This window comes from Lates calcarifer, linkage group LG2 (assembly GCF_001640805.2).
Source record: "Lates calcarifer isolate ASB-BC8 linkage group LG2, TLL_Latcal_v3, whole genome shotgun sequence".
NCBI classification, from domain to species: domain Eukaryota; kingdom Metazoa; phylum Chordata; class Actinopteri; family Centropomidae; genus Lates; species Lates calcarifer.
Window position 1 is genome coordinate 28,978,495 of NC_066834.1, and position 16,375 is coordinate 28,994,869.

At 39.0% G+C, this 16,375-nt stretch overlaps 1 protein-coding gene across 1 annotated transcript; it reads right to left on the bottom strand.

Moving 5' to 3' along the window:
• Window positions 1-13,694, bottom strand: LOC108877733 (calretinin). Its single transcript, XM_018667864.2, has 11 exons — window positions 13,333-13,694; window positions 7,475-7,551; window positions 6,858-6,947; window positions 6,648-6,728; window positions 5,675-5,731; window positions 5,211-5,288; window positions 2,849-2,904; window positions 2,681-2,720; window positions 1,887-1,940; window positions 777-848; window positions 1-593 (listed from the first exon to the last, which is right to left on the bottom strand). Exons 1-11 carry the CDS (start codon window positions 13,424-13,426, stop codon window positions 477-479), a joined length of 816 nt encoding a protein of 271 aa, XP_018523380.1. The 5' UTR covers window positions 13,427-13,694; the 3' UTR covers window positions 1-476.
• Between the last annotated feature and the right edge of the window lie 2,681 nt (window positions 13,695-16,375).

Here is a 16,375-nt window from a genome sequence, read left to right on the forward strand (position 1 = left end):
TGTCATGTTGTATTTATTGACCTATCAGTTATATCTTTAATAGAGCATTTCAAGCCTAATCAAATAAAACAGGATCATATTAAATTAAATGTAAATAAATACAATTAATGAACAGATGCTACAGAACAGTATCCATTTCCAATTTAGTGGGAGAATAACATATAGATATGAGATAAATGTAAAAAATACAAATGCATATTAAAAATGGGAAGTCAAATAAATAAATAATAAAACATACTATATTCCTGTAGTCACTGTTGTGGCTCTCTCACTATGCAACTTCATGTAAAGTTAAAAGAAAATGAATAAAGTTAAAACAGCAGGGCCAGCGGTAAACTCTGTGCTTTCAGGAGCACTTTTTGTTTTCACTCTAAGTGGTGTAGCGAGGTTAAGGGTCACACATGCACCAGGTTACAATAGGAATGTAGGAAGGAGGAGGCAGTGGGGGGAGGACAGCAGGGTCCCAGGCAGGGAGATCACAGCGCAGAGTCCCGGCACAGGACAATCTCCAGCTCTGTGCGGTACAGTTTCCCTCCATCGGACAGAGCCATGATGCTCTTCTTGTACCCGCCCAGTCCTGTTGAGTCCACATCCTGCCAACATGCAAAGGGTTATAGATAGAGAAGTCACAGTCAGAGGGCACAAAGTGTATAGAGATCGTTCAAACACACAAAGCAGAGGCAATGTACTGTAGGTAGCTATTCTATGTCAGTTCTATATTTGGCAAGAAGAAAAGTAACATGAACTGATCAATCAATGGGCTAACTATTCATTACCATTTTTTTCTTGTCACAGAGGTCCTTCAGCAAAGCATCCAGCTCCTGCTCATCAATATACCCATTACCATCCTGGTGAAAGAGACAGTGAGGGAGGTCTGAATTATACAGATGAAACAGATTTTCCCTAAAAGTATTTAATGTAAAAACAAGACTAGGCATGCTAGCAGTTCTGTGAAGCTGTTCATAGTGCTGCCACAGTGGTGCTTTGAGCTACATGCTAACATGGTCACAATAACGATGCCATCACGCTGATGTGTATCAGGTGTAATGTTTGTCATGTTATTAGTTTAGCAAGGTTTCTGGCACTAAACACAAAGTACAGCTGAGGAAGATGATAGAGCTACAGGAATAGTCAGATAATCCCTGAAGTTGTTACTGTTCATCCTCAGTGGAACATGAATATCTGTACCAGAATTCATGACAATCAATCCAATAGCTCTCAAGACATGTCACTCAGAACCACAAATGCAGACATCACAATGGCAGGATCAGGGGATCACTAAAGTCATTGGGATTCATCTGCTGAGGACCATAAATATTTGTAAACGATTTTACACAAAACCATATGAAAGTTGTTGAAATATTTCAGTCCATTGTAGTGGACCAACACACGGATATTACTGTCCCTAGAGCAAATATCAATTTATTCCAGTCATCAATACCATATCATTTATCAAATACTTGTCAGGATAAGTGGCATTAATTGGAAATACATAATTGACTTCAAGCCAAAAGTGCACTGGTAAGTCACAGTGTGTAATCAGGCTTACACCAATCTTTATGTGTTGGTCCACCTCATTGGTTCAGACTGATCTTGACAACTATTGCTGGATTTCCCTGAAATTTTGTGCATCCCCAGAGGATGAATCCTGAATTAGTCCGTTTTCTTCACTTTTCTTCAGCATTTAGCCTCAGCATCACAGAACCACCAGCATAAGTGTAGACTCTTTTTAGGTGCTGTACCCTTGAGCAACACACACACACACACACACACACACACACACACACACAGCATAACACTAATATATATATATATATATATATATATATATATATATATATATATATATATATATATATATATATGGACAAACATGCTCTTATCACCTTATCATAGAAGGTGAAGAGGGAGTCAAATTCTTTGACTGTGAGCCTGATGCCCTGTGTAAGAGAGAGCAATGAAAATTGTTAGAAACTGATGGATATTTCTAGAGAGCGGTAAAAGCCCTACCAGATCCAGAACTGATATTAATCCATGGAGATTATGATAACTGGGACTAGAGTTGAGTTAATCCTGATCAGACAGACTAATCCTCTGTCAGGAAGGAATTGTTGATCTGCTCCCCCAAGCCAGCATGTACATATGGGAACATTCATGACAAAATGCATGTAAGAGGTCTATGTAAATCAACACTGACACTGCTTTACAAATGCCAGACTTTAAATAACAGATAAGCAATAATACACTTCTATTTTAAGATGCAAATTAAAGTCCTAAATTAAAAAAAGCAAGACTTTAATCTGAATAAATTGACTCCAATTATCAAAATGATTTAATGGAACATAAGAGCTATTCCCAAACACTGTTGATTTAAATGGGATTCCACCATGTTTTATCAAAGAAATACTGACATACTGTAATATTTAATTCCTGGAGGACTTAACATAAGTAAACACGGACTTGTGTCAATGCCCCATATGTCCATTCAGTATATTCAAATCCATTCAAATAATCCTCTTGTACTGAATCCAATAATGTTGAATTGTACTATTCTCAATCTCCACTGTTGTCTGACTTTTCTACATCAGAGGGACTAGACACAGAGCAGTATTTCACATGAATAAAATTTTGCCTGAACTCAATTTGAAGTAAGTTAGTGTGTTGGCGAAGGCAATCTTACCTGGAATTTCAGCAGGAAATTTTCCTGCACTGGCAAGAGCCTGTGATAAAAAAAAGACACAGGAAGGTTTCATGTCATTAGCATCCTATATATATATATATATATATATATATATATATATATACAACAAATATACCATATAAACAAATATAATGAAGTAACACTCACCTTGCCATCTCAGAGAGGCCCAGCTTACCATCACCATTAAGATCAAACATCCTTAGCTGCACAGGAGGAAGATTAACAGGGAATTTAGAAGGGAATCTCTAACTAAATGTCATCATTTGGTGTACAGAGACACATATCAGATATTAAACACATCCAGTTAAACACATCCATTGAGAGTGAGATTAAAAGGCGGCAGATAAGTGTGCTCAGCTCACAGATGGGTGAGTTAAGCTGGTTGTGGGAAAAGTGATGTCTCAGCTTTACAGGTGAAGTGTATGTTGTTCAAGATATTAAAATTCAAGCCTTCAGGGATGTTACTTCAGTTACATTTTGTAGAAGTGCTACAGTTTAAACATATGGGCACTCAGGCATTGTTGTTTAGCAGAGGCATGTTAATTCTTGCAGCAAGTGTCACTAAATGACACCAGAGGTAACATGTTTTATCACTGCAGCTGAGGTTTCAATTAAAATACAGTATAGGGAATATGTAATAGAACATAATTCAAAAAATGATTTGGGGTCTAAATGAATGAATGGTTTCTTTTCAGCACTGCAGAGGGGCTGACAGAGTCACAGCTCTATTGATCTACCTCCTGCCTGGAACCAAGTCAAGTCAAAACACAAGATCCCTAGAAACAGCTGTAAAACCTAACCTAGACTGTTTTTCTCCCATCAACCTCCACCAACTAACTTCAACTATTTCTTCATCTAAACCATCAACCTGTCTTTTAGACCACATCCCTACTACGCTGCTTAAGGAAGTTTTACCATTAATTAGCAACTCTGTACTGGATATGATTAATCTGTCCTTACTAACAGGCTATGTGCCACAGTCTTAAAAAGAAGCTGTAATCAAACACTCTCAATCAAGCACACTCTCAATCCAGCTAACTATAGACCTATAACCTTCCCTTTCTTCCTAAGGTCAGTTTCAAAACAGTTATGGGATTTTCTACAGGAGATTTTCATGGCTTTTCAGGATTTAGATTGCATCACAGCACAGAGACAGCACTTGTGAAAGTTACAAATGATTTCCTAATCGCATCAGACGACGTACTTGTCTCTGTACTTGTCTTGTTAGATCTCACTGCTGCCTTTGATACGATTGACCATCACATCCTTTTACAGAGACTGGAGCATTAAAGGAACGGCACTAAACTGGTTGAACTCCTATCTTTCTGATAGGCTTTAGTTTATACGACAACTCCTCCATGTACACAGAAGTTGTACATAGACATGGAGTTCCACAAGGGTTGGTGTTTGGACCAACTCTATTCACCTTGTTTCTTGGCCAATATTATCAGGAATCACTCTATAAACATCCATTGTTATGCAGATGATACACAACTATATTTGTCAATGAAGCCTGATGAAATCACTCAGCTAAACTTCAGGCATGTCTTAGGGACATTAAGACTTGGGTGATGAGCAACTTTTTACTATTGAACTCAGACAAAACCAAAGTTATTGTACTTTGCCCTAACTCAGAAATACATTTTCTAATGGTATAGTTATACTAGATGGTATTGCCCTCGCCTCCAGCTCCACTGGAAAGAATCTTGGAGTTATCTTTGATTAGGATATGTCCTTTAACTCACACATAAAACAAACTTCTAGGACTGCCTTCTTTCACCTGCGTAATATTGTCCAAATCAGACATTTTCTGTCTCAAAAGCCTGAAAACAGGAAAACTAGTCCATGCATTAGTTACTTCCAGGCTGGACTATTGTAATTTGCTATTATCAAGCTGCCCCAACAAGTCTCTAAAGATTCTGCAGTTGATCCAAATATATCCATATTTCTCCTGTGTTAGCTTCTCTACATTACTCCCAGTCAAACCCAAAATAGAATTTAAAATCCTCCTCCTCACCTACAAAGCCCTGAATGGTCAGGCTCCATCCTATTTTAAAGAGCTTATAGTTCTCTACAATCTCACTAGAACACTCTGCGCTCCCAGAATGCTGCTTTACTGGTGGTTCCCAGAGTTTCTAGGAGTAGAATGGGAGGCAGAGCCTTCAGCTATCAGACTCCTCTACTGTGGAACCCTTTTCCTTGCCACTGTTGCCTAGTGCTTGCTCATGCAATTGCTGGGTCTCTCTCTGTAAATATAATGATACAAAGAGTATGGTCTAGACCTGCTCTATATGAAAAGTGCCTTGAGATAACTTCTGTTGTGATTTGGCACTATATAAATAAAACTTAATGGGCTATAAGAAGAGTATGTGAGTATGGATAAACGGAGAAAAAATCTTGGAGTTTACACTGTGATGAAGCTCTTGACCTTTAGAGTCCTGCAGTCACAATTCTGAGTTCACTGAAACAGAGTGACAAACACATATTTTTTGTGCCTAATGATGCTCACAATTGTTTGTGTGTACTCATTGAGCTTCTTATCATCGTAGTTTCTGTTGGCCTTCTTCAGCAGGTCTGACAGGAAACCCTGAGAAGAGAAACCATGGTCAGTGATTAGATAATGTAATGCTCTCAGTTTGCGTTTATGGTGAAAATAAATGGCATTGCTGTCTATGTACATTTGTTTTCAAAGGTCATAATGTGGTTTTGCTTTTCACACAACAGTGAGAAGTTTCAGATGAGAGCATCCCTATTATGAAATGACCAGATATACATGAGCAGTAAGTATTTTTTTTAAATATATCAGACAACGTCTTTCTACAAATTACTGAGCTTTTTTATACTGCATAGGACACAAACTAAGAAGAGTGTGCATGTTTTTGCAGAAACAGTACTGTTCTTCTATCAGATCAACAGTGCTAACAGTGATTTTACATTGATAAGCTTTATTGCAGAGTTGACAGTGTTTTTTACCTTCAGCTCATTTGATTCAATGTATCCACTGCGGTCAGTGTCATACTTCCGCCAGGCCTGTGGGAGAAGTGTGATGTTGTTACTTTCAAAAAACATCATGACTAAAAAAAATGCACACTTGACTTTACAAATGGTAGAGCTTCTCTGATTTACAGCAAAAAGAGACTAAAATAAAAAGAGATGACAGTGGTGTCATCTGACGTCATGGAAATATGGAATTTGTCAAAGCCCTCTTTAAAGATGGATACCTAAACCCCTCCAGCACTCACTGCCTTTCCCCTGCAGAAAGCTGTGGTCCATTCATAATGTATGGCTGCCTGAGAATAGCTTTAACACACAGAGGACAGCCTGAACATCACACCACTGAAAACCCTTCTCAGCTAGCACACAACCAAGTGTGTGTATGTGTGGGTTATTTCCAATCACAGTAGCCCAGAAGTTCAATGCTTCATCATTTTCTCTCTAATTATCTCAACATAAGCAATCAGAGAAGAGGAAGAGAGGTTGCTTTTTATGGTTTTCTTGAGTGATCCAGAAGTATCAAATATGGTGTTGTGTTGTTGTTGGCAAGATATCAAATATTGGTGTAAAACATTCAGTTTAAGGTAATTCCTTCACATTGAAATGAACAATTCACAGCCTTGCTACACTTTTCCCACATGAAAAAAGTACCCCAGCCTGTCAGGGAAACAGGAAATACCGGGGCAGCTGAGCATGTGTCCCATAGGATGAACTGTGATGGCACTGATTAATTGATTATTGATTTTTGTGGAACTCCATCAGAAGCAGAGCTGAGAGAGTATGAGGCTAATTCAAACCCTAATTCTTTACAATCATTAAACTGAATGAATGTTAGAACTTGACAGAGCAGATCTACTATAAAGAGTTATATAATGAGAGCTCATTGCACGTCATGAGGCATAAATACGCTGAAAAAGTATATATATCCTCAGATGAATGTACACAAACTTACTGCCATGAACTCAGAGCTGGATCCCACAAACTCTCTGAAACAGAGCAGGAAGTTTTCCTCTGTGGGAAGAATCTGAGCCAACTGCAGAGACAGAGGGATTATTATTCCAGAGATGTCACTCTTACAAACAGATTTTAAATCGTATAAACATTTAAAATGTAGACTTTTTTTTAAATAGAGATACATAAACTGTATTTAATTAGTTGTCACCTCTGACATTTCAATTCTCCCATCAGCATTCTTATCAAAATTGGCCATGAACTCCTTCATCTTTTCTTTGAACGCAGCATTTGAGGGATCCTGCAAGTACATCAAATGACAGATCAAAGACACTTAGGATAATGTGTGGTCTTTAATTCAAACATATATTCAAGATAAATAAATACTGTAAAACATGGAAACTAGGCAAGCCCTAAAGATGACATTTATAGAATCATAGTTTTAAAACAGCAACTCAGTTTTATTTGAAATGATCCTGGACAACATTTCCTATCAACACGTTTATACTGAACCTATAAGCAAAACACTCACTGACAAAATACTGGTTTCTGTCTTTTGGCGTTCATAGCACTTGGTTAAGGTATGAGAAAGCACTTCCTTGTTCCTGTCAAAACTTAATTAGTAAAATAAATTTGTAGTATCTAAACATAATATAGTTAAGCTATAAATATATCCTTGTATTATTTTGTGAAATGAGTGTCTGAGGGTGGACTGAACTATTTGTAGCGACAGTCAAACAGAATGTGACGTTATCGTCACTCATGTCACCTGCAAGAGCCACTTTGGGTGAATTTGACTAGAAGCATTGGGTGAGGTGCCACACTCACCACGCCTGCTCCTCGTCTCGCAGTCTCCAGCTCTTTGAAGAAGTTCTCCAGCTCCTTCCCTTCGATGTAACCATTTCCTGTGGAGCACCAGAGGAGTGTAAATCAGTTTGGCACAAATTATGTTATGAAGCTTTTAAGTCGCCTGAAGCTTTGTTGACTGTTCAAAAGTTTGATTAAAAGACTCAGATTTGGACGAAAGATTAAAGGTCACTGGAGGTCTTTTCAGTCTTGGAATTCTTGCCAAAACCTTGAATACTTTAGTCTGGTCTCAAGTCCTCTGTGACTAATTCCAAGAGAGTACTTCTGTAAACTGCTCACTTGGATTGTATCCAGGATGTATATGTGCTTACAGCTGTAGTTAAATCAGCTTGAGTATTTCCTAGAGTATTTGGTTAGTTTATCCCTGAAGGCAAAACACAATTCTGAGTCATCAATATTCATGTCCTGAGTGATGTCTGGAGCACTTCAGCACTAAGATTAACATGTTATGTCATCCCTACACGACTGAAAACTTTGAACTGAAAACTCACTTTGATGAACTGGAGGAACAACAACAAGCTTGTGTCGACAAAATATCCTGTATTCACGTTCATATATCTCCAGCTAAATTGGCTTTTAGCTGTGGCAGACACTCTGGAGATTGAGTGATCTGCTGCAGCAGGAAAAAAAAAACACAGACCACAGAGTCCAGTGCAGTTGGAGTGTAAGCATTTTAATGAGTGTTTTCTTGCCTAAGAGGGTGAAAGAGGGAAGTCAAATTGATGCTTACTGAGGCGTTCTGTCCCTGTGTCTGGCTGTGTACTTCTGACAGTCACATGACCGGGGGGATGATTTAATACAATAATTTACTCCACTAGTTCGCCCGCAAGTCACTGGGTAACATATAGGACATTCAGCGTTCTCTTTTTAATCATAAGAATGAGTCCCATCTGTCTGCAGTTGGAGTGGGGGATTGGGGGTTCGTGCCTTCTATCGTACAAAAATAGACGTTAATAAAATTGTTATTTCAATTCAGACTAAAACACAGATGTACAGAGTAAAATGCAGAGATTCACCCTGCTCTCCTCTTCATCTCTTAATCTCTTATCCTCTTATCTCCTCTTCTTTCTGATCAATTTCTCTCTCACCTCCCCCCTCCTCTTTTACTCCCATCTCCCTACCCAGCTTCATTTGCACATTGTATTTGATAGGTGCTCCATGTCACCATCTGTGCTTTGAGCTGGTGTTTTAGATATACACAAATCACCACAGGAGCACAAAGCTCTGGGTGTGGAAACAAAACAATGTGACACAACAACAACAACTAAAGGCTGCACAGCCTCATTATAACCTGACACCCACCTTTACTTTCATTATTGGAACTTAAACTGTTGATAATTATAGCTGGATTACCCCTTGTTAGCCAAACAATCAAATTCTCCACTAAACTGTGTCTGAGAAAAAAGTGTGAGATATGAAATCAGCAAGAAATTTCACTAATGAAATGATCTGTAATGGCACTGATTGACAAATAAGAAAAAAAAAGATTGATAATTTGACTGATAACTTTTAATAACAATTAAAATGACAAAAGAAGTTTTTTTTTTTTAAAATAACACTTTTGACTTTCAGTGTTGGCCAGTTTGTGTCACATTGGACATTTTTGATTTTGCTGGTTTGTACCCACCAATTAACAATAATCCTTCGCTATATAATAAACCTAGACATAAACAATATCACTGTATCACTGTATCATTTACACTTCATACTTCACACTGAAGTCTTCAGTTCAGGTTTGACAAAGAAAAAAATGATGTAAGCCATGAACATTTTTAAAAATGTACAATTGTCAAGGGTGTCTTTAAAATCTTACTCAAAATCTGTTTGGTTTAATCTTAACAGTTAACTGAGTGAATAATGTAAATGAAAAATGTAATAAACAACTAAAATCTGCACTGACAGGCTGATCATCTGTCAGCAGCATCTACAGTGCCTTAGTCAGTGGTTGAAGATATTTCACTTGGAACCACACGTCAGCCTCATCACCAAAGTTGGTAGGATTCATCCTCTGAGGAGCATGAATGTCTATACAGAATCTCATGACAACCCTTCCAGTAGTTGTTGAGATATTTCAGTCGGCACTGCCATCCATAGAGGTGGCTAAAAAGATAACATAGTTATTGTAGTTAGATTCTTATTTATCTGTGTTTTCATTCAGAGGAGATGAGTATTAAATACAAAGTCTCATTACATAACTGTTCTCAGAGATTTGCCCACAAACTTCCACAGAAATACATATTTATATCTACTTGGTGACCACTGAGGGGCTCAGTAGCACCCCACTCAATATTACCCAAAGCAGTAATTATGTTACTGAGTGCTGCTTCTTCCCTGCTTGGTTGACTCTTCACAGCTGATTCAGCAGAGTGTGGCCAAAAAAAAAAAAAAAAAAAAAGTGTGATTGAGTGTGACAAAATGCATGCACGAAAGGGACTCAACACAGGTATACACATGGCATTTCCAAAGTGAGACAGGTCTATTTCCTGTTCATTCATGTACCTGCTGAACTACTAGTTTGCTATTACATAATCTGATAGATAAGTGAAACAGGTGATTAAATACAGTACAGAGCATGTCATCTGTGGAAAGAATAAGTAACCTGTGATGAAGTGCGACTATGGTCAAATCCCATGGCTTGTAATAAAGCTTACATAAGTAACTGTGTTCTCAGTTCATTGGGACTCACTGCCAGAGTTTAGCTGCAATACAAATCTCAGCTGCCAAATGGAGCGCACCACTGCACACTGAGCAGATGCAGCCCACTCTCTCCCAAAACACTGTCAAACACAGCTCAACTCCTGATTGCTCAGTGGCACCCAGAAAACAACCAAGCTAAAGACAAAGCACTTAAAAAATGAGTATTTCATCAAAGCCTACATGAGGTACTAACTAACTACTACTAAGCATGAGCTGTTCAGTGGAAAACATGCTTCACTCTTTGTGTTTCATCCAGCATTTCCTTCAAATGTGGTCTGCTTGTCCCAATTTTCACTGCAGCCAGTGGGAGGCACAGTCCAGCCAGCTGCTGCTGCTCTGCTGCAGCTGTGGAAACTACCTGTTGCTGCCATAATGTCATCTCACAAACACATCCCCAACAACAGACTGTTTTACAGTGAGTGGAGATAAGATGTTTACTTTGAGTGACACTATTTCTGTGATGACTTACAAAAGCTCTATTCCCCTGGAACAGTCATTTTCCATTTCACTGATTTATTTTACCAATGAAAATTAACAGTCGCTCTCTTGGCTCTCACAAACCAAGAGGTAACTAAAGACTGTGGGGTCTGTTACAGAGCTACAAACTTAATTTGATCTACTAATTTGCAGCATCAGGTTTGTTGAACATAATTGTTTGTTGAGGTGTCAGTGGTTTAAGTATTAAAGATGGTATTAGACGACATTAGACGAAGACAGCGCTTTAAAACATTTTGTCAGACTGGAGGATTTAGCTTTTATCCCTAGCCCCAAAAAGCATTTCTGTCACCAATGCAATTCACGATTCTTCTCATCTAGGAGAGGTGATTGGCTATTGTTTCCTCACCATCATTAGCACCAGTGTGGTGCCCTTAAACAGAACACATGTCCCCTAAACTTCTCCAGAGGAGCTGCTTAAAGACGATGGTTAGAAGAAAAAAAAAAAAAGCCAGTGCAGCTGTCCAGGTCTGAAAAGTTCTGGATCAATAAGCCATTAATCAGTTGGTCATTTACCCTCTAACCTGATCTATAGCTACATCAATATCTGCTGATTGGTCTTACACGATACTGATATAAAATGCAGAAATGGATTATTTCTCTTACATTTTAACATGTGAACTGTTTTATGATCAGTGGTTTTTGAGAAACTGCGACCTCCGAGATGACAGCTGAATCATTAATATGTCCTTCATACTGAAGGACACAATAGGTCATTGGTCATTGCCACAGAAATGATTTACTCAAGTTAAAGGAAAGATTGTGTTTATGGTTAAAACAAATCAGCACTGACACAGTTTGTAGGAAACAGCAGTTTGCAGTGAGGCTGCGCTGTGAGAGTTCTGTGGGATATTACAGTACTGTTTGATGAAAACACATTGTGAGTTTAAAGGACAGGGTTTCCAAAGGGTTTAACAATAGAGGTCAGAGCTTTTTTTGAATGGCTTCAGAAAATAATCCTCCAGTTGAAGATGGATCATGAAAATCATTAAAGCCGGAGTGGCTCATAGTAAGACAGAGTGGGACAATGACAACGCTCTGCTGCAGTTCAGCGTAACTACAGTTATACTGAGATCCAATGTAACTAAGTACATGTACTCAACTGCTGAACTGCAGACTTTTATTTCATTAGATTCAGATGCAGTTCATGAACTGCTAGAATTAATCAGAGTAAATAAAATATGATATTAGTGCTGCAACTAATGGTTATTTTCATTAGGAATCTGATAAATCTGTTGATTATTTGATTGTTTTCTCAATTAATTAATGAATTGTTTGGAGAATAGTTAAATAACCCAGGATAGCCACAGCCCAAGCTGACGTATTCAAAATACTATTTCTAGTTTAACATCATAGAAGACTAAGAATTTTTCCTTTACAAAATGACTTAAATTAATAATCAGTTAATGAAATAGCTGATCAACTAACAGATCAACTGACTAATTGTTTCAGCTCTGTTATAGATTTAATTTAAATAATTTATTTCAGCTCCTCCCCAACCAACTGCAACAATAAATAGCTACTTGTATATGTTAGTGCATCAGTATTAATAATCAACAATCACAGATACTGTTGTAGAATTACCTCACTTGTACTTCTGAGTATTTAATAATATTTAATATTGTAGTAAACTTGGAGTATCTTTATATTGTGGTATTGGTAGTTGTTAAGGATCTTCAGCCATTGACTGTGTGCTAATACCAGCACATACACTCTCTCTCTCTCTCTCTCTCTCTCTCACACACACACACACACACACACACACACACACACACACAAACGTCCCTCCAGATCATTCCCAGTATAAGCTCTTGGATTCAGAAGCTCCTCCCAACAAACATCCCTTCTTACCTTGTCACTCTCCCTCCCTGCCTCCCTCTCTCTCTCTTGTCCTCCCTCCCTTGCATCCATTTATCCCTCCCTCCCCCATCTCTCCTTTTCTCCCTCAATCTTTTTATTCCCCACCCTCATTTTTTCACTCTCTCCCTCTTTTCCAGCCTCCCCCTCTATAACTTAACTTATTTCATTTCTCCCATCATGGTCTAAAAAACACCGCAAATACTTAGACACATTTAAATCACAGTAAATCTACCCTGTATGTTCTGTCATCGTACCCAAGAGCGTACGAGCATTAAACTCTCACATCCGCGGGTTTCTTTCTTTCTTTTTTCTTTCTTTTTTTAGGCACTTTTTTAGCACTTAGAAAGCATGTCCAAATTCAACATGGAACACTGAATCAAAATTATGTTATGTATACATATATATATATACACACACACACATATATATATATATATATACACACACACACACACACACACACACATATATATATATATATATATATATATATATATATATATATATATATATATATATATATATATATATATAGCTGATTTCAGTGATAAAAAAGCGATTTTACTGGATTAATAAAACAAAACAGAAAATACATTAAATTCTAACTGGAAATAAAGTGGGAGATAAAGTGGGCATAAAGCTGTTTTAATTCAGTGCATTAAAACCTGACTTTCTAATCACACAATTTCTTTACAATTCTGATGCTTCTGATAAATACTAATTTCTGAATCAATTAAGCCAATCTTATCAGACTGCTGGACACTGACCGTCGGCGTCAAAATGTTTCCAGATGTCGATGAACTGGGCGGCTGTGAGCTCCGCGAGGTGCAGGTGAGGAGGCTGCTGTGGTTGAGTTGCCATCTCTGCTGTTTCTTCCTCCTCTGAGTCGACTGTCACAGTTGTAGGTAAACTTTTCCTCGTGTGAAGCTCCTTGGTACTGTGAGCAGCTCCTCCTCGGTCGGGGCTTTTAAACCCCCCGCGGCGTCCGCGCTTCACCTGCCCGCCAGACGGGGGCGCCTCCGCCGTGCGGAGCGCCTGCAGGGAGCAACAACAAGGGACCAATTACAGGAGGGGGAGGAGGAGGTGCTCTCCTGGGTTTCTTTTTGCATGTGAGTTACCATTAACCGCCGTCCAAGCTGCTGGGTTAATAGCAGGATCATTATACATCATCCAATCCTTGTGCTCCCATGAGGAGAAAATCACATCAAACAATTTATCCTACAGTTGGGCCCCCTGCTGGCTCTGCTGGATCATGTGTGTCACCCCTGTCTCCTCCAATCCTGCATCTCCCCCGTACTGTGAATTATCAAATAAAGCCTGAAAATGAATTCAATATTCCATCCCTGGGGGCACAACACCTCATGAGGAGGAGCTCAAAACAATAAAAAAATGTGCAGTGATGTGTATGTCATGCTCCAGTAGGGACCACATTTTCTTCCACATCACTCTCTCGCTTGTCTGCTGAGTTTTATCTATCACGTCACTTACACATAAGACCACACCCTCCCTCCATTCTTTGCTCTTACTTCCACGTCCTCCTCCCCCCTCAACCTTTCACACCCTCCATCATTATTCCTGGCCTGCGGAGGTCGGAGGGGCACTTGGTCCCCCATCGTTGGCGTAAATCCAGGCAGCAGCTGCAGCAGTGCTGCTACTAAATCATCAACACGTCTTTGTTCATTCTGTAGGATGAGCCATACACTCCTCTTATCTTTTTCTCATCTTCCACTCCTACTGCAGTGCATCTCCCTCTCCGGTTTGGTCCCCACAAGCTGGTGTGAAGGATGGATGCTGTAGCTGGGTGGTGGGGGTGGGGGTGGGGGGTTCAGATGGGGGAGATGCAGAGGAAGAAGAAGGAGAAGGAGAAGAAGGGGAAGAAGAAGAAGGAGACACTTTATCTCCTCCCTGCAGAGCTATGTGCTACAGAAGAAAACAAAACAGAGAGAGAGTTGGAGAGGGCAGATAAAAAGTGTGTGTGTGTGTGTGTGTGTGTGTGTGTGTGTAGGATAAGTGCATATGTACAAGTACTGTATGTGTGTGTGTGTGTGTGTGTGTGTGTGTGTGTAGGATAAGTGCATATGTACAAGTACTGTATATATGTGTGTGTGTGTGTGTGTGTGTGTGTGTGTGTGTGTGTGTGAAAGCGGGGGGGGGGGGATATTTATGGGAACTCTGATCATAAAGCCTAAACTGTGTGAATAATAATTAGAGGATTTACAGGATTTGTTTGCAGAGCTCTGAGCACTCTCTGTTGGAAACTGTTGGAGGTAAAGTGATGGGATGAATAATGGAGAGTTGTATGATATGAGAACAACAATGATGATGATGATGGATCAGGGACAAAGATGTTAATGGAGCTCTGGTCAAGTGTCATGTAGAAACACATATGCACGTGCACATGCATGTACTTAGTTAATGCAAACATGTGATGCACACACAGAGAGAACATAGAGGTAGGTGCACACACACACACACACACACAGAGAATGAATTTAAAGTAGGCAGCTGATAGGAAGGCTGTGGTTTTGCATGCCAGTCATTGTACATTTCGTGGATCGCAGATTATGGATAATTATGCAATCCTGTTAATGTTGTATTATACACACTGTGTGAAATTTAAATAAAATGGCTTACTGTTGATAATTCATATGAAACAGAGAGGGGGGAGGAGGAAAGTGTGCGTGTCGGCCAGGTGTTTAAGAGGCTTTCCAATTCACTTTGATTTAATTTTCTGTACTGCAGTGACAACGTACCGTCTTTATTCATAATTATGCAGGATCAAGTGCACAAATCCTGCTTGTGTTTATACATAATGAAACATTATTGGTCATACTGAAATATAATAAAACACTAACCTAGTGCAGGTCAGAGTACAGCTGTAGTATCTGTTCTCAGTTAAATAAAGACGGATAAGTTGGTTAATTCAGGCTGAAACTGCAGGTTAATGGTTTCTGTTATGGATGATTATTACCTCCAGTGGCAGCTGCTGTTTCACCACATCTGTCCTGCTTGAATCGATGAAAGTCATTGCTCCAACATCTCTTTCACTCTCTTTACTCCCTCCATAAGGAAACATTAAATACAACCAAACCTTAAATACTTGATTTTGAATTAGAAAGTTTCCTCCCTTGTGTGAATATTAAGGTCATAGTTATCCATTCTGACATCTATTTTAATATAAAACCTTGTGTTTCCTTGAGTCTCTAAAAATGAAAGCTGTTTTGTCATGCAGCCTCCGAGGCAGAGCTTCCTCCTTTTCTTACAAACACTGACGTTAATCCAAAGGAAGCAAGTTTTCTCAAAGAGTCATCACTAATTTTAACCTTTTGTGAAGTAAGAGTAAGGTGCGTGAGGACAAAATTGCCAAAGGTTTTGTTTTTCTCTGTATCATTTTTGGGGGGTGGTGTGTGTTATACTGTGTGAGGTTTATATGATAAGACATTGTGTGTGTGCGTGTGTGTGTGTGTGTGTGTGTGTGTCTGAGAAAAACTTGGAGGCAGGACATATTAAATTAAACATTAGTGTCTTCTAAATAACACAGATGCATCAAATGCAGCTGTAGCCTCTTGCTCATCAGTTGCTGGTTAACCTGAGTAACTAAGAAGCAAGAAAACACTGACGATACAAAGTCCAATATACTTGTCAATTATATCTCACAAAATGAATCTTTTGAACTACCAGCATGTGTGTGTGTGTGTGTGTGTGTGTGTGTGTGTGTGTGTGTGTGTGTGTGTGTATGTGTGTGTGGTATTTCTGAACCTAACCACAGGACAGCAGCTGCTTGATGAGCCCCTCACTGATGTTTGCGTG

Coding starts and splice junctions, on each gene's coding strand:
- LOC108877733 (XM_018667864.2), bottom strand. CDS start 13,426: ATGGCAACTCAACCACAGCAGCCTCCTCACCTGCACCTCGCGGAGCTC. Junction 2,721..2,848: donor GGCCTCTCTGAGATGGCAAG/GTGAGTGTTACT, acceptor TTTTTATCACAG/GCTCTTGCCAGTGCAGGAAA. Junction 849..1,886: donor TCTTCACCTTCTATGATAAG/GTGATAAGAGCA, acceptor CTCTTTCACCAG/GATGGTAATGGGTATATTGA.